The sequence below is a fragment of the Chiloscyllium punctatum genome, chromosome 40 (assembly GCF_047496795.1).
Source record: "Chiloscyllium punctatum isolate Juve2018m chromosome 40, sChiPun1.3, whole genome shotgun sequence".
Classification (NCBI taxonomy): Eukaryota; Metazoa; Chordata; class Chondrichthyes; order Orectolobiformes; family Hemiscylliidae; genus Chiloscyllium; species Chiloscyllium punctatum.
The window spans coordinates 52,514,991-52,540,320 of NC_092778.1; the positions used below are offsets into that span (position 1 = coordinate 52,514,991).

A 25,330-nucleotide genomic window follows, 5' to 3' on the forward strand; every position below is an offset into this window, starting at 1 on the left:
ATGGTAGGGTGATGGAATCTTGACTGACAAAAAAATCTAGAACATCTAGTCAAGAGGAAGAAGGAATCTTATTTAAGGTTGAGGAAGTAAAGATCATACAGGCTCTAGAGGGTTACAAGGTAGCCAGGAAGAAATGGAAGAATGGACTTAGGAGAGGTAGAAGCAGGCATGAAAAAGCCTTGGTGGGTCAGATTAAGGAAAACACCAAGGTGTTCTACAGTTATGTGAGGAACAAGAAGATGGCCTGAGTGAGAGTAGGGCCAATCAGGGATAGTGGAGGGAACTTGTGCCTGGAGGTAGGGGAGGTCCTAACTGAATACCTTACTTCAGTATTCACTACTTACAGGGTCCTTACGTTTGTGAGGACAGCATGAAACAGACTGATATGCTTGAACAGGTTGATGTTAAGAAGGAGGATGTGCTGGAAATTTTGAAAAACATGAGGATAGATATATCCCCTCGGCCAGATGGGATATACCCAATGTTTCAACAGGAAGCGAGGGAAGAGATTGATGCAATGATCTTTGCATCCTCACTGTCCACTGGAGTAGTACCAGATGATTGGAGGTCGGCAAATGTTATCCCCTTGTTCAAGAAAGGGAAAAGGGATAATCCTACAAATTACAGACCAGTCAGTCTTATGTCGGTGGTGGGTAAATTATTGGAGAGGATTCTGAGAGACTGGATTCATGATTACTTGGAAAACCATAGTTTGATTAGAGATAGTCAGCATGGCTTTGTGAGGGGCAGGTCATGCCTCACAAACCTTACTGAATTATTTGAGGATGTGACAAAACTCATTGATGAAGGTAGAGCAGTGGAGGTGATTTATATGGATTTTTAGCAACGTGTTTTGATACAGCTCCCCATGGTAGGCTCATTCAGAAAGTAAGGAGGCATGGGATATAGGAAAACCTGGCTGTCTAGAATCAGAATTAGCTAGCCCATAGTAGACAGAGATGGTCATGGATGGAAAGTATTCAGCATGGAGCTTGGTGACCAGTGGTGTTCCGCAGGCATCTCTGCTCGGGCCTCTTCGTTTCATGATTTTTATAAATGGCTTGGATGGGAAGGGTGGTTTAGTAAGTTTGCTGATGACACAAAGTTTGGTTGAGTTGTGGACAGTGTTGGAGGGCTATTGTAGGTTGCTTGGGACATTGACAGGATGCAGAGCTGGGCTGAAAAGTGGCAGATGGAGTTCAACCTGAAAAGTGTAAAGTGATTCATTTTGGAAGGTGAAATTTGAATGCAGATTACAGGGTTAAAGGCAGAATTCTTGGCAGTCTGGCGGAACAGAGGGATCTTGGGATCCATGTCCATAGATCCCTCAAAGTTGCCATTCAGGATAGTAGGGTTGTTAAGAAGGCATATGGTATGTTGGCTTTCATTAGCGGGGGATTAGGTTTAAGAGCCACGGGGTTATGCTGTAGCTCTATAAAGTCCTGGTTAGTCCACACTTGGAATATTGTTTTCAGTTCTGGTTGCCTCATACAGGAAGGATGTGGAAGCTTTAGAGAAGGTGCAGAGGAGATTTATCAGGATGCTGCCTAGACTGGAGGGCATGTCTTATGAAGAAAGGTTGAGGGATCTATGGATAAAAGTAAATTACTGCAGATGCTGGAATCTGAAACCAAAAAAGAGAAAATGCTGAAAAATCTCAGCAAGCATCTATAAGGAGAGAAAAGAGCTGACGTTTCGAGTCTAACTGACATTGGTTAGGCCACTGCGTGCAATTCTGGTCTCCTTCCTATGGGAAAGATGTAGTGAAACTTGAAAGGGTTCAGAAAAGATTTACAAGGATGTTGCCAGGGTTGGAGGATTTGAGCTGTAGGGAGAGGATGAACAGGCTGGGGCTGTTTTCCCTGGAGCGTCAGAGGCTGAGAAGTGACCTTATAGAGGTTTACAAAATTATGAGAGGCATGGATAGGGTAAATAGACAAAGCCTATTCCCTGGGATCAGGGAGTCCAGAACTAGAGGGCATAGGTTTAGGGTGAGAGGGGAAAGATATAAAAGAGACCTAAGGGGCAACTTTTTCACACAGAGGGTGGTACGTGTACGGAATTAGCTGCCAGAGGATGTGGTGGAGACTGGTACAATTGCAACATTTAAGAGGCATTTGGATGGGTATATGAATAGGAAGGGTTTGGAGGGATATGGGCCGGGTGCTGGCAGGTGGGACTAGATTGGGTTGGGATATCTGGTCAGCATGGACAGTCTGGACTGAAGGGTCTGTTTCCATGCTGTACATCTCTATGACTCTATGACTCTTTGTCAAAGGGTCAGTTAGACTCGAAACATCAGCTCTTTTCTCTCCTTACAGATGCTGCCAGACTTGCTGAGATTTTCCAGCATTTTCTCTTTTTTGGTTTGAGGGAATCTATGGCTTTTCTCCTTAGCGCAAAGAAGGATCAGAGGTGACCTGATAGAGGTGTACAAGATAATGAGTGGCATAGATAGAGTGGATAGCCAGAGACTTTTTCCCAGGGCAGAAATGGCTATCGTGAGGGGGCATAATTTTAAGGTGATTGCAGGAAGGGTTAGGGGAGATGTCAGAGGTAGGTTCTTTATACAGAAAGTGGTGGGTGTGTGGAATGTACTGCCAGCAGTGGTGTTAGAGTCAGATACATTAGGGACATTTAAGCAACTCTTGGATAGGCACATGGATGATAATAAAACAAAGAAATGAAGGTTAGTTTGCTCGTAGAATAGGATAAAAGGTCGGCACAACATCGAGGGCCAAAGGGCCTGTACTGTTCTATGTTCTAGTTCTAAACAGTAGTTTAAATAAGTGTTACAGCAAGCTTTGTTTGAACTGACACCTTATGAACTGGCACTCTTGATAAACCATTAAAAATTAAATATCATAAATACCGGAGGTTTACTTTATTATCACAATCTCAGAGTAATCAGTTGAGATTATAAGGGAGAAGGCTCTCAGCTGGTAGGTTTTATTTAAGGCAAAGTTGCATTATTATTTATGGTGTAAATAAAGTGTAGCAGTGCGTGTGACTACACCCTGCATTTCACCTCTATTACTCAGTGTGTTCTTTTAACATTGATTATGTGGACCTGTTGATCAACAAGCACACTCATTGTCTCATTGGCACCAGATAATAAAATAAATTCCTGTATTTCCAAGAGATTTAATTCCATGTGAGATTAATTGTGGTACCTTAGGGTAAAATACTACAATACATTCAAATATACTTAGGCTCAACTTTTCTTCCCATTATTTAATGAAGCATCTATTTATCCTATGGTAATATAGAGCTTTCTTTTCAATTTCAGTAGCAAAGGTAAATTGGCCATAGACTTACCAGACCATCAGACTGTCCTCTCCTTAGAGAAACAGATGACTGATGGGTGGTTTAACCTGGGGTTACCATGCATCAGGTGAGGGCAGAGGTTGAAGAGTGTCCTTCATAGTAACCTCAGCTGACATAAAAATTGAACACATGCTTTTAGCACCACTCTGCATGACAAACCAGCCAGCCAACCAAATTGAGCTAACCAAACTCCTGTTACCAGAATGTTCACCAGTTATACACCCTGCCTAATTTGCCTTCTTGCTAACTTCAATGGCAAGAGTCTTCAAGCAGGTGCATAATGAGTGGGATATAAAATGGACAGAAAATCTACTACCATCTATTCTCCAATATTAAAAGTTATCTTCACAGTCTTCTTCAAAAATATCTTAAGAGACCTCCTTTTGGGGTTCACCAACACCCACCACCTACAACAATGGTTTAGGACTGCAGCTAGGATTGCTAGTTTAACCATAAGTCTGAGAAATTGTCAGCTCATGGTTGATACTTCTTGGTAATTATAGCTTTATTTCACCATAAGGAATAATGTTGAGCTGAACTGAAACTCATTGCTTGCTAGTGGGTCTGATTTCATCTCGCTGTTCTTGTTCATGTGTTCTTCACAGACAAATGTGGAAGAGATTTCATTTGCTTGGTACTTGTTACAACATTGTGAATGTATTCTTCCTGAATGTATTTTAAGGCTCATTACACATATCAACTATTAGAAATCCTCTCATATTGATTACTAAAGAAGACCAATTCATCATAGAATCCTTACAGTGTGGAAGCAAGCCATTTAGCCCAACAAGTCCAAACCAACCCTCCAAAGAGCAAGCCACCCAGATCCATTCCCCGACCCTATCCCTGTATTCTTGCATTTGTCATGGCTTATGAACATAACCTACACATCCCTGAATACTATGGGCAATTTAGCATGGCCAATCCACCTAACTTGCACATCTTTGGATTGTGGGAGGGACATAATCCATGAAACTAAATGTATTTACTTCACCTTGACGAGATTAATGTAGTCTTAGTCCATCATTTTTCTTGCTTGTATTCTGAAGATACATTAAAACCTGCAGGCATAATTCCCTCTCATTCAAACAGCCAGTTTTTAAGCAATCAAATTGCCATGTTTCAAAATGAATCATATTTCCTCTATAGATCTTGGAAATCAGGAGGAAAAGGATTTTGAATGCATTAATTTTGACATCCAATGGTTTGTAGTTTTAGTTGCCTTATCTTTCACCCTTGTAGGAATGGACCTAGCCTGTCTCTGAAATATCTCCTCCTTAAAGGTCACTCATTGTTTCATTACAGTTTTTCATGTCAATATTCGGTTTTACTTCATCTGAGCTGGATCTCCTCTCAGTCCATTCAAGTTAGTCCTCTTCTAATTTAGAAGATTTTTAAAAATTGTTCTGTGCTCTTTTTCATTACTAATCTTAATCTTATGGTAAAATAATCATTCTTATATAAGTTCCCCCTGTCAAACTGGTAAATAGTGAGTGAATATCATACATCACAACATCTTCCACCACTTCCACCACCTACAAACGGACCCTAACACCAGAGATATATTTCCCACCCCACCCCTATCACCCCCACCTCGGCCCCCGTCAAACCCTTGGTACTCCTGAGTTGTCTGTACCCAGCACAAGATCTAGCAATGACTCCTTATCATTTAATTTAAGGAAAGAAAAGGATTTTGAATTTAATTTTAAAAAAAGACAATGTTAGAAAATACATCAAATTTCAAATTAAAGATGGAAGATGGAGAATAAAAGACAAGGAAGTGACAGAAAGAGTGAAGACCATTCCTTTTTCCAATTAAACTGATTTTTTTTCATTATTTAGTGTTCACATTGCAGTGCTAAAGTTGTCTTGATGTTTGAGTAGGTGACAACTCAAGGATAGAGGAGTTCTGCTTGCCATATTGGCTGTCTAAAAGTTGAAATATCAATGGAGCTTACCTCAGTGGTCGAAGGGTTCGCAACAGTCGTAATACACGGAGAATACCAAGGATCTTTGCTCCTCCCGCTGATGCCAGGGAGACAATTATGTCAATTACAGAAACAAAAACTAGGATGCCATCCAATATATTCCAACTGCTTTGGAGATATGCATTCTCACCAGAAAAGAATCCTAGTGCCACGACCTGAGGACAAACAAATGCTATTATAGCAGAGTATCAACAAAAACAATATTTTGCTATTGACTAAACTTAGATTCCAGCCTGAGGTGTAGTGGAAGTATCAACCACATTAGAAATAAAAACAAATTGGAAAAATAAATGATTTATATAATTTATCAATGGTAACGAAGCAGCTAATAAATTTTAAGGAGACCTCAGATTCTCAGCAGACATGTCCTTGGGGGTGGCTATTTGTGGACTGAATAGAGTTGACAGAGTAAGAGGTGACCAAAAGAAATAACACTGACAACATGCATCATGATGTCTCACCTTGTTCCTGAATCTACTGATTTTCAAGAAGGTGACAGAAGAGATAGAAAATGGTTGTTGAATTTATTTTTACTTGCTTGCCTTCCAAATGTCAATATTTCCATGGGCTGGGCCATGATTGGGAGCTGCATAAAGCTGAACAAGGGCAGTTATCGGATACAGGGTTAACAGTCTAGAGAAGTTTTATTTGATATAAAACAGTGCAAGTTTTAAATAAAAAGTATTCCACAGTAATGAATTTTTAATAAAATTAATATTGTCCTATTCTACCCTGGTCAATTTGAAAATTCAGATTATTTCACATTTTTGAAGACTATAGAAAGAGCAATGCATTGGGTTTAGAACATTGACTGTTTCACTGGAGTCCACCTCCAATCTTGCACCACTAACCCAACCCTTCCTGGTTGCGAACTGGCTGCCATTCCCATCTGCTCATGAAGCCTTGCCTTCAACATAATCAAAAACTTTGAGTTTTGACAGGGGCAGGTTCATGAACTGGAAATAAATCAGCCCTGTGATAGCTGCTTCTTCAGCCAAAATCCAGTCCCCAATATCTCAAGCAGACACAATGCAGCAACAGTAAAACAAAAGGGGTTAAATACAAGCCAAACAGTAGATTGGGAATTAGAGAAGATAATAATCAACTCTAGACTGCTCTGATTAAAATGGCATCCAGAAACCTGCATCTAGTTATGGTTCCCCATGAATCTAGGGGAACATTTAAGCAATACAGTTAGTGCTGAGAAAAGTCACAAAGCAGGCCCTCAGTGTAAAGACATTAAAGAGTTATCAAAATGGATAGAATGGACTTGGACTTACTGCCTGAAAAGAATGCACCTGAGAAATGCCCTTAAAAAGCTCTGTGAGACTGCTAAGGGTGTAGAAAAAGATAATTCAGCAATTTACTTCAAATGAAACTGGGAGCATTTTGGGAACAGTGGTCATAATTCCGTAAGTTTAATCAGGATGCAATGGCCTAGTGATGTTTCACTGGACTGATAATCCAGAGATCCACATAAAGTCCTGGGAACCCAGGATTAAATCCTGCCACAGTAGGTTGTGGAAGTTGAATTCAATTAAAATCTGGAATTGAGTCTACTGATTATCATTGTTGCTTGTTGGAAAAACCTATCCAGTTCACTAATGCCCGTTAGGGAAAGAAATTTCCAGCTTAACTGGGTCTGGTCTATGTGTGACTCCAGACCCTTAGCAATGTGGTTGACTCATAATTGTCCCCTGGGCAAATAGAAATGGGCAATAAATGTTGGCCTAGCGATGCCCTTATAAATTAATGAAAAAAAGTTTTAAGATAGTTATAGAAAAGAATGAGACTAGTGCTAAAGTGGTAAATTAAGGAATGGTTCATTCCAACAGCATTAGGCAGGAACTGGACATATTGGACTGGGGACAGCTATTTAAAGGCAAACCCACATCTGACATGTGGGAGTCTTTTAAAAACCAGTTGACATGAGTTTAGGTAGCCTGTTCCTTTGAAGATGAAAGAAAGCGAAGGCAAGATTTGGGAACCTTGGGTGGTGAGAGATGTTGTAAGTTTAGTTAAAAGAAGATAAAAGAAACATTTTTAAGGTTTAGGAAACAGAAATCAAATAAGGCTCCTGAGGAGTACGAAGGAAACAGAAAAGAAATTTTAAAATAAATTAGGAAGGTTAGAAGGGGTCATGAAATGACCTTGGCAAGCCTGATTAAGGTGAATCCCAAGGCATTTTATACATTTATTAGATGCAAGAGCGTAACAAGAGGAAGGGCAAGACCACTCAAGGACAAAGGACGGAATTTATGCATGGAACCTGAGGAAGTAGGTGAGGTCCCCAATGTGAACTTTGCATTGGCATTCACCAAAGAGAAAGTTAAAAATCTCACAACATCAGGTTAGAGTTCAACAGGTTTACATAGTAGCACTAGCTTTCGGAATGCTGTTCCTTCATCAGGTGGAGGACCACCACCTGATAAAGGAGCAGCGCTCTGAAAGCTGGTGCTTCCAAATAAACCTGGTGTTGTGTGATTTTTAACTTTGTAAACCCCAGTCCAACACCAGCACCTCCAAATCATGACCAAAGAGAAAGACATGGATGATGAGAGGGATGTGATGATACTCTAAAACATGTTGGTATAAGAAGGAGAAAGTTGTTGGGTGTCTTGAAAAACATGAAGGTAGATAAGTTCCCAAGGCCTGATGGGATCCATCCCAGGATACTGAAGGAGGAAAGGAAGGAGATAACTGAGGCCTTGATCCACGTATCATCTTTATACACAGTCGAGACCTCAGAGACAGCAGAATGGCTAATGTTGTTCCTTTGTTCAAGAAAGGCAACAGGGATATCCAACATAGAGTCATAAGAGATGGACAGCACAGAAACAGACCCTTCGGTCCAACTCGTCCATGACAACTAGATATCCCAACCCAATCCAGTCCCACCTGCCAGCACCCAGCCTATATTCCTCCAAACTCTTCCTATTCATATACCCATCCAGATGCCTTTTAAACATTGCAATTGTATCAGACTCCACCATTTCCTCTGACAGCTCATTCCATACACATACCACCCTCTGTGTGAAAAAGTTGCCCCTTAGGTCTCTTTTATATCTTTCCCCTCTCATCCTAAACCTATGCCCTCTAGTTCTGGACTCCCCCACCCCAGGGAAAAGACTTTGTTTATTTATCCTATCCATGCCCCTCATAATTTTATAAACGTCTATAAGGTCAGCCCTCAGCCTCCAACACTCCAGGGAAAACTGCCTCAGCCTATTCATCCTCTCCCTATAGCTCAAATCCTCCAACCTTGGCAACATCCTTGTAAATCTTTTCTGAACTCTTTCAAGTTTCACAACATCCTTCCGAGAGGAAGGAGACCAGAATTGCATGCAACATTCCAAAAGTGGCCTAACCAATGTCTTGTACAGTTGCAACATGACCTCCCAACTCGCATATTCAATGTTGTAACCAATAAAGGAAAACATACCACACACATTCTTCACTAACCTGTCTACCTGCAACTCCACTTTCAAGGAACTATGAACCTGCACTCCAACGTGTCTTTGTTCAGCAACATTCCCCAGACCACACCATTAAGTGTATAAGTGTATAAGTGTATAACACCCCTACACGCACCAGCCAATTTTAAAACAGTTTCTACCCTACTGTTGTTAGAATACTGAATGGATGCACAAACTCTTAGTATTCGCCTGTACCTGTGTTTTTGTTTTTGCTGCTGTTTACCTATTATTTACTTATTTATGTTACTTAACTACGTCATCTGCCTGTATTGCTCACAAGGCAAAGATTTTCATTGTGCCTCGGTACACGTGACAATAAATTCAATTCAATTCAATTCAATTCAATTTAATAAATCCAGCTCGGATTTGCCTTTCCAAAATGCAGCACCTCACATTTATCTAAATTAAACCCCATCTGCCACTCCTTCAGTCCATTGGCCCATCTGATCAAGATCCCGTTGTACTCTGAGGTAACCTTCTTTGCTGTCCACTTCACCTCCAATTTTGGTGTCATGTGCAAACTTACTAACCATACCTCCTGTGTTCACATCCAAATCATTTATATAAATGACGAAAAGTAGTGGACCCAGCACCGATCCTTGTGGCACACCACTGGTCACAGGCCTCCAGTCTGAAAAGCAACTGTCCACCACCACCCTCTGTCTTCTACCTTCAAGCCAGTTCTGTATTCAAATGGCTAATTCTCCTTGTATTCCATGAGATCTAACTTTGCTAACCAGTCTACCATGAGGAAACTTGTCGAACACCTTACTAAAATCAATACAGATCACTTCCACCACTCTGCCCTCATCAATCCTCCTTGTTACTTCTTCAAAAAACTCAATCAAGTTTGTGACACATGATTTCCCATGCACAAAGCAATGCTGACTATCCCTAATCAGTCCTTGTCTTTCCAAATACATGTAAATCCTGTCTCTTAGGATTCCCTCCAACAACTTGCCCACCACCAATGTCAGACTCATTAGTCAATAGCTCCTTGACTTTTCCTTGCCACCTATCTTTAGACGTTAGCCTGCTTCCAGTCTTCCGGCACCTCACCTATGACAATCGATGATACAAATATTTCAGTAAGGGGCGTAGCAATCACTTCCCTAGCTTCCCACAGAATTCTTGGTTACACCTGATCAGGTCCTGGGGAACACAACCACTTTTATGCGTTTCAAGGCATCCAGCACCTCCTTCTCTTTAAATGGATATTTCAAATTATGGACTGGTGAACCTTATAATTCTTAGGGACAGGATTTACTTGCATTTGGAGATGAACGGACTTATTAAGGATAGTCATCGTAGCTTTACGCAGGGGATGTCTTGTCCCACAAACTTAATTAAATTTTTGAAGAAGTTACAAAGGTAATTGATGAGGGTAAGGCAGTGGATATTGTCTAAATGGACTTTATAAAGCATTTGACAAGGTCCCTCATGGTAAGCTGGTTGAAAAGATAGATCGTATAGAATCTTTGGTGAGTTGGCAAGCTGGATATAAAATTAGCTTGGCTCGGAAAAAACAGTGTTGTTGTGGAGGGTTTTTTTTCTGACTGAAGATTTATGACCAGTGGTGTTCCAGAAGGATTAGTGCTATGATTGGTGGTAAATGTCAATGGTCTGATTGGTAAGTTTGTAGATGACATAAAAATTGATGGAGTTATGGATAGCAAGGAAGAGTATCAAAGGATGCAGCAGGATATAGATCAGCTGGAAAGTTGGGACAGGTGTGAGGTGATGCATTTTTGGAAGTCAACTGCAATAGGAAAGTATACTGTAAATGGTTCAAATTTCAGAAGCATTGACATACAGCGATCTTGGGGTCCAAGTCCATAGCTCCCTGAAAATCGCAACACAAGTAGATAAGGTGGTAAAGAAGGCAAATGGCATGCTTGCCTTCATAGGTTGTGGCACTGAGTATAAAAGTTGGCAAGTTATGCTGCAAATATATAAGTCTTTGGTCAGACCACATTTGGAGTATTGTGTGCGGTTCTGGTCATCATACTATAGGAACAAAGAGCAAAGGACCTTACACAGCACAGGAACAGGCTCTTCAGCCCTCCAAGCCTGCGCTGATCCAGATTCTCTATCTAAAGCTGCAGACTATTTCTAAGGATCTGTACACCTTTGCTCCCTGCCCATTCATGTATCTATCTAGATACATCTTAAATGACGCTATCATTCCCACCCATACCACCTCCCCTGGCAATGCATTCCAGGCACCCACCACCCTCTGCGTGAAAAACTTTCCATGTATATCTCCCTTAAACGTTTTCTCTCTCACTCTGAACTTGTGACCACTAGCAATTGAGTCCTCCACTCTGAGAAAAGTTACTTGCTATCCACCCTGTCTACACCTCTCATGATTTTGTAGGCCATAATCAGGTCCCCCTCAACCTCCTTCTTTCCAATGAAAATAATCCTAATCTACTCAACCTCTCTTCATAGCTAGCACCCTCCATAACAAACAACATCCTGGTGAACCTCCTCTGTACCCTCTCCAAAGCATCCACATCCTTTGGTAATGTGGCAACCAGAACTGTATGCAGTATTCCAATGTTCCAAAAGTCTTATACAACTTTAACATGACCTTACAACTCTTGTACTCAATACTCTGTCTGATGAAGGAAAGCATGCTGAGTGCCTTCTTGATCACTCTACTGACCTGCGTTGCCACCTTCAGGGAACAATGGACCTGAACATCCAGATCTCTCTGTACATCAATTTTCCTCAGGACTTTTCCATTTACTGTATAGCTTGTTCTTGAATTGCATCCTCCAAAATGCATCACAAAGGATGTGAAGTACTGGAGTTGGTGAAGAAAAGGCTCACCAGGCTGTTGCCTGGATTTGAATGTATTAGCTATAAGGAGAGGTGGAATAAACTTGGATTATTTTCGTTAGAGTGCCAGAGGCTGAGGCAATCTGTTAAAAGTATCCAAAATTATGAGGACATGGTTAGGGTGGATATTTGGAATCTCCTTCCTGGGGTGGAAATGTCAAGCACAAGGGGATAGGGGTTTGAGGTGAGAAGGGTCATATTTAAAGGTGATATGGCAGGAAAGTTTTTTACATAGTGCAGGTACCTGGAATGCACTGCCAGGGCAAGTGGTAAAAATAGATATGCAAGCATTATTTCAGAGACATTTAGAAAAACACATGAACAGGCAGAGAATAGAGGGGTATGGACCACATTCAGACAGATGAGATTAGTTTAGAAAAAAATAGCTGGTGGGATTTTAGCATGACATCACGGTCAGGACAAACATTGTGGGCCAAAGGGCCTGTGCTGTACTATTCTATGTTCTATGGAAAAGGAGATAACTTCAAACCAGTAAAATAATGTTAGAACTGATCTGGAAATTTCTTGGATAAACAATAATCAAATGTGTGGATTAAGTTTCCAGATACATAATGAGGCTCAAAAGCTTTGAAAAAATTAGATGTTGCAATGATGGTTGGGTGGAGTAAGAGAGAGAGGTTGGCGGTCAGGGGCATTTTGAGGCTGGATTAAGATGGATTGAATAGGCTCCCTCATCTCAGACTATCTTGTGATCAACATTTCCTTTAGAATTCAGTTGCTAAACAAATTCCATTCTTTTCAGTGCATGATTTTTTAAAATCTACTTGTTGGTTCTCACAGAACACATCCTTTGCAATTTTTTAAGGCGACTGTGTGGCTACCCACCCATGGGGCATGAGAACACTGGATGCAATCTTGCAGTTTTCCAGAATCTCAGAGATGATGAATGATCACCAAACTGGAATATTAACTCTTCTTTTTCCATGGATGCAACCTGACCTGTTCAGTATTTTCATCTTTTTAGGTAAGCTTCCAATTATTTCAAAAAAAGTGTCAAAGCACACAGGGGGCATTACCTTAAGAGCCATTTCAACAACAAAAATAGCAGTGAAGATATGATTTGAGACACTCAGAAACATCCGTTCCTGTTGAGGAAGGAAATAAAGCATTAAATGAGCTGTGAATCATTACATGACTAATTATTTTAAAAGATTTCTAAGCATCTGACTGAAACACTAAGAAGTCTTGAGAGTAACGAAAGCAATTAGCTGAGCGCTATTTATCATACACATAAAACCATATCAAGGGAAAATGTGAAAATTGGTAGCTGAGCCTGCATGACAGATACTCACTGTACTGTTTGGGTCAATCTCAGGTCTTTCAAGAGCAATTGTAATGCAATTGAGAAATATAAATACCAGGACTACATGGTCAAACATCTTGTGAGCAATGATCTTCTGGCACATGATGCGGAACCTGAAGGTGATGGAAACAAGGATATATCACTCATTCACTTGCAAGTTTTACCCAGAAAGGCTGTCACCTAAACGGTATTACATTGCATTTAGAGCACAATAATACGCCTTTCAGCCCAACAGTTATATGCCTGCATATGGGGCTACTCCCATCCTTTTTCACTTGCTCCCATCAATATATGTTTTTATTTCCTGGTCAATTATCAATGTCATTGTTTTGATACAGGAAGTATATAATAATGGGTATAAAGATGAAAAGCAGTACTCGTTCATTGAAGATAATTTACATATTTACATACTGAATACTGTATGACACAACTTGACAGCAGGTCATATCGGTGTATATATGTTATCTTTTATATCATTGATATTATGTCGCTAGTGTTAAAAGTATGAATGAAAAGAAATCAAAAATGAAATACAATGTACCGGTTTTGAGGAGCAAATAAATAGAGCGCCCAATCCTCATGCGTTTTACACCAAGTTGGTTTGTATGGCTCCAGAAATTGCCAGACTCTAAAACAGTAACTCTGTAATGAAAGGAAAATAGATAGTTCACTCTCAACACAAGTCAATAATTAACATTAGCTTGTAAAATACTAGTATCTATGCAGATTTTTACACTTAATTAATAAACAAAGTTAAAAGACAATTTTTATGAAAGGTATACCAAGATCAGGTTTTTAGAAACAACTGACTGTTGCTTTAAATTTTAAAACTATGTGTAAGCCTGAGACATTGGAAATTACAATGTCAACTAGGCTGAATAAAGAAGTGAAAGAAAACAGGAGTTAGTGATTTAATGATAGCTGAGTTGTGAAAAGTAATCATCCTTCAGTTAAAAAGAATAGACATGAATTTTTTTTCCCTTGTGACAACAACCAGGCATTCACTTGCATGTGTTTCAGTACCTACACATGAATGAAGTGTGAGAAATTTGAGCTTTAAGCTTACAAAAAATGGATATAGCATCTGTAATACTGCACTTTGGGAACATCTGTCACATAATAAGGGTGCAGAAGCTTTTGCCATAGGTGGCGGGTTTCCAAATGAAAATTGATGATACAGATGCACAGGCAAGAAAGGTCAGAAGTCACACGATACCAGTTATAGTCCAACAGGTTTATTTGAAATTATAAGCTTTAGGAGCGCTGCTCCTTCATCAGGTGGAGCAGCACTCCAAAAGCTTGTGATTACAAATAAGCCTGTTGGAATATAACCTGATGTTGTGTTACTTCTGACCTTGTCCACCCCAGTCCAACACTGGCACCTCCACGTCCTGGCAAAAAAGGCAGTCTATCAGCACATAATCTCTTGGGTGTGAAGTATTTTGATGCTCCTCAGAATAAATCAATAGTCTAGATGTTCAAGACTGGTCACATTGTCAGGCAGTTACAAAGCTGCCCCTGTCCTGTAATTTCCCTGAAAATCTTGCATGAGGGATGGTATATTTAAGATTTTGCCTCAATTGTGACTCATAGTTCTCTAATGCAAATTTCCCATGACATATCATGGTATGTGTCTTAATCATACACACAGGTTAAACTAATTACAAAATATTCTCTCTTTTATGCTTTTTTTCATCAGCAAATACAGAGGCATCCTGAGTAGAAAGTTTATGACTATGAATGTGGGACTAATGATATTGAAGGGACTATTTGCCAAGTTGCCAGAAAATGCATGGCAAAGAATCAAATTATTGGACAGAATCTTATACAAGTTGCTGACACTGGGACAATTTCAAGGCACAAACTTCCCAGAGACAGCCAATTTATAAATAATCTCCGATTTAGGTTCACCATCCAATCAAGGAAATCGGGAGGATTTTGGGGTGGAAAATGTAAAGGAGGCAAAACTGAGCTTGTCACTTTGAAGCTATCGCTTGGTACTTGTTGGACTTCAGACATAGTAGGGCCTGTCCAATATTGGGAAATTCCTAGCACTAGCAAATTGTTTTGAGTTAGTCCCTCATGTGGTCCTAACTGACCACCTGCCTCTGTTGACAAAATGATACACTGCACAACTCATAAAATTTGCTTCTGGTCCTACCTCTGAGAACATCCCATCTAATTAGTTTAAGGAGTGAACAAAATTTTCCCCAGCAATTACACAGGTTGCCTTTTCATTCCAAATTTCCTAAATAACAAAGTAGCCCATTTGGGCACCTCCTATTATACATGTGTGCACGGTGGGACAGTGGTTAGCACTGCTACCTCACAGTGCCAGAGACCCGGATTCAATTCCTGCCTCAGACAACTGTCTGTGTGGAGTTTGCACATTCTCCCTGTGTCTGCGTGGGTTTCCTCCGGGTGCTCCGGTTTCCTCCCACAGTCCAAAAATGTGCAGGTTAGGTGAACTGGCCATACTAAATTGCCCGTAGTGTTAGGTGAAGGGGTAAATGTAGGAGAATAGGTCTGGGTGGGTTGCGCTTCGGTGTGGACTTGTTGGGCCGAAGGGCCTGTTTCCACACTGTAAGTAATCTAAGTAAGTAATCTAATCTAATCTAAATTGTCACTGCATTCCCAGTGATGTGCTGAGGGTACAGGAGAAAGCAGATGTTAATTGAAGTATATTTGCATTGCCTAATCAGGGGATTGCTCAACTTGAGCACTCAAATCTAAAGTGACTGTATAATAACATACACTTTACTGCAGGTGATCTGTGAACTCGAAGCCTGTGCTAATATTGTGTATGCATCTTACAAAACGTTGTACTAGTGATGTGCATTAATAGTTTCCTTCAACTGACTTGAAAATCTGAGTAATTAAGTCAACACTAACCTTCTTTAAATGATCTATGTAACAGGACATTTTTTGCAAAGGTAATATGCAGTATGAAAATATTCAAATAGATATCTCCCTCCATCAGATATTTTGGTATTTGAATTCAGCTTCACTTAAATAGAGATGTTTAGTCAAAATATTAAACATCTATCTGGGTTAGCAATAGGTGTGTTGAGTAAAAATTAAAAGAATTGAAAATCTGAACTTGTGCTGTGTAACATTTGACACATTAATTGAGTTATACAAAATTTCTCCACTATTTCAACACAACATTATCCCATTTAAAATAATTGCAATTGGCATAAAGTGATTTGATATGGTCAACAGAACATAGCTTCACAAATTTCAAAGAGTTATAAAATTTGTTAAACTTACATTGTCAATTTCATCTTCATAATCATTTGGATCATCTTTGAGATTATCCATTCGAGGAAAGATCTCATTTGAAATATGCAAGGACTTGCCATTGCAATCTTGATAGTCACAAGGCATTGTGCTCATAGGATTAAAGGTCACAGGATGTCGCATTACTGGTACTTGAAGAAGCTCAGGCAAGTCTATGGATCCTTTGGTATCAAAAGACTCTGCACGATGGTGCAAGGAGCATCCACTGAGGCTGCCAGCTTTGCTAGACTTTGCATCTTCCGATTCATCATCTTCACCACAACTTTCATGTCCTACACCCGAGAGCAGGGATTCCCTTTCATCCGACTGATTCTTCCTTTTTAGGCTGGGTGCCCTTCCAAGACTATGCCAGCTTGAACGGCGACTACCCCAATTACTGTTGGTGCCCCAAGGGGCACAAGGTGAACTGCGAATGCTGGACTGGAAGACATAAATAGCAATGAAACAGGAAGAAGATAGTCAAAAATTGTGAAATTATCAAATCCATTATTTCGATCATTATATATGGTAAATGGATTATTTTGCTCTTCTCCTGAATCTCCTACCCACCTCTCAATTCCTTTCTCTTCCTTGGCAATATACTAGTCTCATCAACAGTTTTATATCATGGGAGCCAGTCCCCAAGTTTTATCAGGCCATTTCATTGTGGATGGTAAGAAGTCTAGTCGATTCCTTTCCTCATTGATTGTCCACAGATGGGGGTTTATAAATTGTGATCTGAGAGGGGAATCTTTTGATCACTTTCCTCCTTCCCATTCTGAGGATACAAACTGATTTTAATATCCAGATTGTCATCCTGACTGAGAAGACTGCAATCATCACAGCGGAACTTTTCTAATTCGCACTGTTCAATGTCTTATCAGGTGATGTGCTTACACATGCAGTCACTGGGCGAGCTCATGTCAGTGTTTCATTCTAGTCCCAATGCATGGCAATACTTTCTTTTCAACAGCACTGTCTTTCTCTGCATTTAAACATTTGGAGGTAGCATAATGTGTTTGAAGGTAAATTGAAAAAGGTAATATTGCTAATATTCATGAGTTAAAAAACATTCTCAACAGTGTCTTGACATAAACATTTACTCTTGTTGCCAATAGCAAGAGGATGGCTAAGCTTTCACTTCATCTGCTATTGGCAGAAATACTTTCATTGTGACAATTATGCACATAGGTCGTTCTGCTATAACGCGACGGCTGTTTTCCTCAGCAACCTCTCACTATAGAAAATCGTGCTATGGAAAACTGTCACAGAAAATCACGCTGTCGAAGATCGCTAATAGAACATTGTTATATCCATTCAGTAGAAAGTTTGCATTATCCAAACAATGCCCACAATTCATCAATCGCATTATAGCTAATTCAGGCTGACAAAACCTGCATTATAGAAGAATGACCTGAATGTTTATCAACAAGTAAAATAGCCAAGGAACCTATTTTTTCTTATTGTGTCTGCCATCACTTAGCTATTTATCACCTGTACATTGCTACTGTACTCGGTGACTGCACACAAAAGCTTTGGGATAACCTCCTGACTATTAACATTTTTGGATTATTTGTTACTTTGGTTAGACGCTCAGCATGTAACTCAGCTATAACCTATCATGTTATTCCAGCCATTTGACTTGTCTCCTGCACCATCTTATCTTTAATTTTTTTGTAATTATCTCTCTGCCTTAATTAATCAGATAATGGACCATCCCTTGACTTACTATTCAGCTGTTAACACTTCACTCACACCACCTGACATTCTTGATCACATGCAGAGACTTATTATTCAGTGTGTTGACACTCCATTCACACCATCTTTTGATTGATCTGATCATAAATTTTGTGCCTGTGTGTCTCTCCTCACTTCACCTGATGAAGGAGCAATGTTCCAAAAACTTGTGATTTCAATAAACCTGATGGACTATAACCGGGTGTCGTGTCACTTCTGACAATTAAAACAAAATCAGTTTTAGTCCTGGCCTAGCCGAAATATTTTACTTTCAATTCTGTTAGATAACAACAGTTGACTTTTTTAGTTCATCATGCTATACGTATTGTGTTCTTTGTAATCATTAAAAACACAGAAATAGAGAACACACCCCGATCATCAACGCCACACCCACAGGAATCCGATTCACTAGAGAGGAAGAAAAGGACAACCAACTCCCATTCCTAGATGTGATGGTACAGAGAACACCGAACGGAGAATTCACCACAAAGGTATACAGGAAAGCTACACACAGACCAAGTCCTAAACTACGAAAGCAACCACCCCAACACACTCAAAGGAAGTTGCATCAAGACACTATTCAAAAGGGCCACAACATACTGCAGTACACCAGAACTGCAAAAAGAGGAAGAAGAACACCTATACAATGTATTCGCCAAAAACAGATACCCCCGCAATTTCATCAACAGATGCCTAAGGGAAAGACAACGGAATGAGGACATGCCGCAACCCAAAGGACTAGCCACACTACCATACATCAAGAGCATTTCCAAACTGACAGCCAGACTACTGCGACCACTAGGACTCATAACAGCACACAATCCAACAGCCACTCTCAGACAACAACTCACCAGAACTAAGGACCCAACACCCAGCATGAGCAAAACCAATCTAGTGTACAAAATCCCATGCAAGGACTGCACAAAACAGTACATAGGACAAACAGGAAGACAGCTAACGATCCGCATCCATGAATACCAAGTAGCCACGAAACGACACGACCAGCTATCCTTAATAGCCACACACGCAGATGACAAGCAACATGAATTCGACTGGGACAACACTACTAGTATAGGACAAGCCAAACAGAGAACAGCCAGGGAATTCCTAGAGGCATGGCACTCATCCACAGATTCAATCAATAAGCACATCGACCTGGACCCAATATACCAACCACTGCAGTGGACAGCTGGAACTGAGAACCGGAAGCGGCAGATTCAAACCACTACAAATGCCGGAGGAAAGATCACAGAAGCGCTTCACAGGAGGCTCCCAAGCACTGAGGATGCCCCCTAGACAGGGGACGAAACGTCTGCAACACAAATTCCCAGCTCGGCGAACAGAACCACAACAAGGAGCACCCGTGCTACAAATCTTCTCACAGACTTTGAATTGGCATATACACCTGCCACCATTCAGGAGTCTGCAATATGTAGAAGAGGGTGCCAGTTTTACCACTCATGCACAGTATGGCATTCAGGTAATTTGATCAACTATATTGATGAACATAATGTTTCTTTGTCAAACATCTGACAGAACATGTTTGTTTCTCACATAGAGTCATAGAGATGTACAGCATGGAAACAGACCCTTCGGTCCAACTCGTCCATACCAGCCAGATATCCCAACCCAAATTAGTTCCACCTGCCAACACCTGGGACATATCCCTCCAAACCCTTCCTATTCATTTAAATGTTGCAATTGTACCAGCCTCCACCAGGTCCTCTGGCAGCTCATTCCATATACGTACCATCCTCTGTGTGAAAAAGTTGTCCCTTAGGTCTCTTTTATATCTATTCTCTCTCACCCTAAACCTATGTCTTCTAGTTCTGGACTCCCTGACCCCAGGGAAAAGACTTTGTCTATTTATCCTATCCATGCCCCTCATAATTTTGTAAACCTCTACAAGGTCACCCCTCAGCCTCTGACACTCCAGGGAAAAAAACCCCAGCCTGCAAAGTATACATATAATTCATAATCATTCTTTCAAACCAAAGGCACCAATGCCAATTGGTTTTACAGAATTTTCAAATCCAGCTTCTTCCAAAGATTACATGCTCTTGTGTAACCACTGATTGAATATTATACAGTTCTACATTTGCTGTGAGTTTTAGAAATAAAACTGGTTCTTTTACTGCAACAGTCCAAAATTTCATTTATCAATTTATTTTTCAAACAAAATATATGTAATGCTGTTATCATTTCTTTTTAGAAAGGGTGTCCTAGTAATGAGTCTCCTTTTGCTTTGTTTACATTTATATAGCACTTCTCATATGTAGGAAGGCTTTTCTGAAGTTTTAAAAGATGAAGAGAAGAAAGTACAGCAAGAGGCAAAAATGCATTTGGAGATTGTGAGCCAAATCAAATGTTTTTTTCATCACAAGATTTCTGAAATAAGGCAAGACGTTGGTTAAACTTGTACCCTGTTTACCAAAACCTTCCCCGCTCCCTACCCATCCACCCAGTCCACTTAACCTATGCATCCTAACTGTTCCTCCAGGTCTCCTTCCTAAATCAATTATCAAGCTCCTCCTCATCTGTTCTGAATACTATTGGGCAACGTGGACAACAATTCCTGATCTCAATGTGTAACTGTATTCAAATTCTGCCTGCAGGAAAATAAAGTAGGAGAGTGGGAGCAAGACAGTGGGCAGAGTTAGGGATAAGGCAAACTTCCAGTAACTTTGACTGGAACTCAAGTTATGTGACTGTATCCTGAACATGTTGATGGCTAGTACCTAAGAGTTTGGTGAGCAAAAGCCATTGGAAATGTGGCATGTTTTCAGTGCAAATATATTGTGGAATCAATGGCTGAGATGGTGGCAAGTGTTGCACTGCACTGTAACAGAGAAATTGAATGAGAATGGCAGGGAACATTATGAACATGAGTGAAAATGCTGTACGAGAGATGAAGAATGATCCACAGTGACAGCAAAATTGAGATTGAAAGAGAAAATTATCATGGATATGCTGAACCAGAATCTGAGGATAAGAACAGTTGGGCAAGAGTCAAGAGAAAGCAATTCCCGGGTGAAGAAAGAGAAAAAGTGTCAACCAGATATCATGTCAAGTAAATCTCAAGGGGAGGACAATAAGATAAGTGGAAATAGAACAAAATGTAAGGTTGAGAAAGTGTTTGTCACATGTTGGAAGCGAATAGAAGTGTGCATAATGGATACTCAAAACATTAGAAGTAAACAACATAGAAGGTATGGAGAAAATAACTAACAAAAGAAAGGAAATAAAATTAGAAAAATAGATTGAGGGAAAGTTCAAGAAAAGCTGAGACAAAAGCAAATAGAGCATTTCAGGGTGTAGGTTTGCTCGCTGAGCTGTAGGTTTGATATCCAGATGTTTCATTACCTGGCTAGGTAACATCAGTGGCGACCCCCAAGTGAAGCGAAGCTGTTGTCTCCTGCTTTCTATTTATATCTTTCTCCTGGATGGGGTTCCCGGGGTTTGTGGTGATGTCATTTCCTGTTCGTTTTCTGAGGGGTTGATAGATTTTTTGATAGATGGTATCTAGATCTATGTGTTTGTTTATGGTGTTGTGGTTGGAGTGCCAGGCCTCCAGGAATTCTCTGGCATGTCTTTGCTTAGCCTGTCCCAGGATAGATGTGTTGTCCCAGTCGAAATGGTGTTTTTTTACATCCGTGTGTAGGGCTACGAGGGAGAGAGGGTTGTGTCTTTTTGTGGCTAGCTGGTGTTCGTGTATCCTGGTGGCTAACTTTCTTCCTGTTTGTCCTACATAGTGTTTGTGGCAGTTCTTGCATGGAATTTTGTAGATGATGTTGGTTTTGTCCATGGGTTGTACTGGGTCTTTTAAGTTTGTTAGCTTTTGTTTGAGAGTGTTGGTGGGTTTGTGTGCTACTAGGATTCCGAGGGGTCTTAATAGTCTGGCTGTCATTTCTGAAACTTCTTTGATGTATGGTAAGGTGGTTAGGGTTTCTGGCTGTGTGTGGTCTGCTTGTCGTGGTTTGTTCCACTTTCAAGGAGCCCTATGAACCTGCACTCTAAGGTATCTTTGTTCAGCAACACTCCCTAGGACTTTACCATTAAGTGTATAAGTCCTGCTAAAATTTGCTTTCCCAAAATGCAGCACCTTGCATTTATCTAAATTAAACTCCATCTGCCACTTCTCAGCCCATTGGCCCATTTGGTCCAGATCCTGTTGTAATCTGAGGTAACCCTCTTCGCTGTCCACTACACCTCCAATTTTGGTGTCATCTGCAAACTTATTAACTGTACCTCTTATGCTCGCATTCGCATCATTTATGTAAATGATAGAAAGTACAGGACCCAGCACCGATCCTTGTGGCACTCCACTGGTTACAGGCCTCCAGTCTGAAAAACAACCCTCCACTACCACCATCTGTCTTCTACCTTTAAGCCAGTTCTGTATCCAGATGGCTAGTTCTCTCCTTATTCCATGAGATCTAACCTTGCTAATCAGTCTCCCATGGGGAACCTTGTCAAACGCCTTACTGAAGTCCATATAGATCACATCTACCACTCTGCCCTCATCAATCCTCTTTGTCACTTCCTCAAAAAACTCAATCAAGTTTGTAAGACATGATTTCCCACGCACAAAGCCATGTTGACTATCCCTAACCAGTCTTTGCCTTTCCAAGTACATGTATATCCTATCCCTCAGGATTCCCTCCAACAACTTTCCCACCACCAACATCTGGCTCACTGGTCTATAGTTCCCCGGCTTGTCCTGACCACCCTTCTTAAACAGTGGCACCACATTAGTCAACCTCGTCTTCTGGCACCTCACCTGTGACTATCGATGATACAAATATCTCAGCAAGAGGCCCAGCAATCACTTCTCTAGCTTCCCACAGAGTTCTAGGGTACACCTGGTCAGCTCCTGGGGATTTATCAACCTTTACCCATTTGAAGATATCCTGCACTTCCTCTGTAACCTGGACATTTTGCAAGGTGTCACCATCTATTTCGCCACAGTCTATATCTTCCACATCCTTTTCCACAGAAAATACTGATGCAAAATACTAATTTAGTATTTCCCCCATTTTTTGCGGCTTCACACAAAGGCCGCCTTGCTGATCTTCGAGGGGCCCTATTAACCCTTTTGTCCTTAATGTATTTGTAAAAACCTTTTGGATTCTCTTTAACTCTATTTGCCAAAGCTATCTCATGTCCCCTTTTTGCTCTCCTGATTTCCCTCTTCAGTATACTCCTACAGCCTTTATTATCTTCTAAGGATTCACTCCATCTATCCTGTCTATACCTTACACAGGCTTCCTTCTTTTTCTTAACCAAACCCTCAATTTCTTTAGACATCCAGCATTCCCTATACCTACCAGCCTTTCCGTCCACCCTAACAGGAATATACTCTCCCTGGATTCTCGTTATCTAATTCATGAAGGCTTCCCATTTCCAGCCGTCCCTTTACCTGCGAACATCTGCCCCCAATCAACTTTTGAAAGTTCTTGCCTAATACTGTCAAAATTGACCTTTCTCCAATTTAGATCTTCAACTTTTAGATCTGGTCTATCCTTTTCCATCACGATTTTAAATTTAACAGAATAATGGTTGCTGGCCCCAAACTGCTCCCCCGTTGACACCTCAGTCACCTGCCCCGCCTTATTTCCCAAGAGTAGGTCAACTTTTGTACCTTCTCTAGTAGGTACATCCACATACTGAATCAGAAATTTTCCTTGTACATACTTAGCAAATTCCTCTCCATCTCATCCTTTAACACTATGGCAGTCCCAGTCTATGTTTGGAAAGTTAAAATCCCCTACCATAACCACTTTATTATTCTTACAGATAGCTGAGATCTCCTTACAAGTTTGTTTCTCAATTTCCCTCTGACTATTAGGAGATCTATAATACAATCCCAATAAGGTGATCATCCCTTTCTTATTTCCCAGTTCCACCCAAATAACTTCCCTGGATGTATTTCCAGGAATATTACAGCACAGCTATAATGCTAATCCTTATCAAAAACACCACTCCCCCTCCTCTCTTGTCTCCCTTTCTATCCTTCCTGTAGCATTTGTATCCTGGAACATTAAGCTGCCAGTCCTGCCCATTCCTGAGCCATGATTCTGTAATTGCTATGATGTCCCAGTCCCATGTTCCTAACCATGCCCGAGTTCATTTGCCTTCCCTGTTAGGCACCTTGCATTGAAATAAATGCAGTTTAACTTATGAGTCCTACCTTGTCCCTGCCTGCCCTGACTGTTTGACTCACTCTGTTCTCAACTGTACCAGTCTCAGATTGACTTCTTTCATCACTATTTCCCTGGGTCCCACCCTCCTATCTTACTAGTTTAAATTCTCCCCAGCAGCTCTAGCAAATTTCCCTGCCACTATATTAGTCCACTTCCAATTTTGGTGCAATCCGTCCTTCTTGTACAGGTCACTTCTACCCCAAAAGAGATTCCAATGATCCAAAAATGTGAATCCTTCTCCCATACACCAGCTCCTTAGCCATGCAGTCATCTGCTCTATCCTCCTATTCCTGCCCTCACTAGCTTGTAGCACCGGGAGCAGTCCAGATATTACCACTCTCAAGGACCTCCTTTTTAAATTCCTGCCTTACTCTCTGTAATCTCCCTTCAGAATCTCAACCTTTTCCCTTCCTATATCGTTGGTTCCAATGTTGACAATGACCTCTTGCTGGCCACTCCCCCCTCCCCCCCACCACTGTGAGAACATTCTGCACCCTCTCTGAGACATCCTTGATCCTGGCACCAGGGAAGCAACACACCATTCTGATTTTTCACTGCTGGCCACAGAAACATCTGTCTGGACCTCGGACTAGAGAATCTCCAAGCACGATTGATCTCTTGGAACCCAATGTACCCCTCATTGCATTAGAGCTAGTCTCAATACCAGAAACTTGGCCGTTCATGCTACGTTCCCCTGAGAATCCATCACCCTGTACATTTTCCAAATCAGCATACCTGTTTGAAATGGGTATATCCACAAAAGACTCCTGCACTAGGTGCCTACCTCTCTTACCTGTCCTGGAGTTAACCCATCTATGTGACTGCGTCTGAGATTTTCCCCCCTTCCTATATCTGCCATCCATCACATACTGTTGCTGTTGCAAATTCCTCATTGCTTCTAACTGTCTCTCCAACTGATTCACTCGAACTGATAAGATTTGCAACCAACAGCATTTATTGCAGATATAATCCGCAGTAACTCTTAAACTCTCTTCAAACTCCTCCATCTGACAAGAAGCACATACCACTTTACTAAAGGCCATTTTTGCTTCTTCACAATCTACAGACCCAGAAAATAACACAGTCTTATTCCTCTGCAAACACTGCCCCAAGGCTAAATTAATAGTTATGGTTTATATTTTAAGGTTAATC

At 40.8% G+C, this 25,330-nt stretch overlaps 1 protein-coding gene across 3 annotated transcripts in view; it reads right to left on the reverse strand.

The window, feature by feature from the left end:
- The window catches only part of cacna1ha (calcium channel, voltage-dependent, T type, alpha 1H subunit a), a 274,075-nt gene that overhangs the window by 74,182 nt on the left and 174,563 nt on the right, over positions 1-25,330 (reverse strand). For all 3 annotated transcript variants that reach the window (XM_072559908.1, XM_072559909.1, XM_072559907.1), the window contains exons 15-19: positions 16,230-16,679; positions 13,501-13,601; positions 12,949-13,072; positions 12,673-12,741; positions 5,286-5,470 (exon numbers count right to left, since the gene is read on the reverse strand). In XM_072559908.1, coding sequence (XP_072416009.1) covers positions 5,286-5,470; positions 12,673-12,741; positions 12,949-13,072; positions 13,501-13,601; positions 16,230-16,679 — 929 coding nt within the window. The remainder of the gene's footprint in view (positions 1-5,285; positions 5,471-12,672; positions 12,742-12,948; positions 13,073-13,500; positions 13,602-16,229; positions 16,680-25,330) is intronic.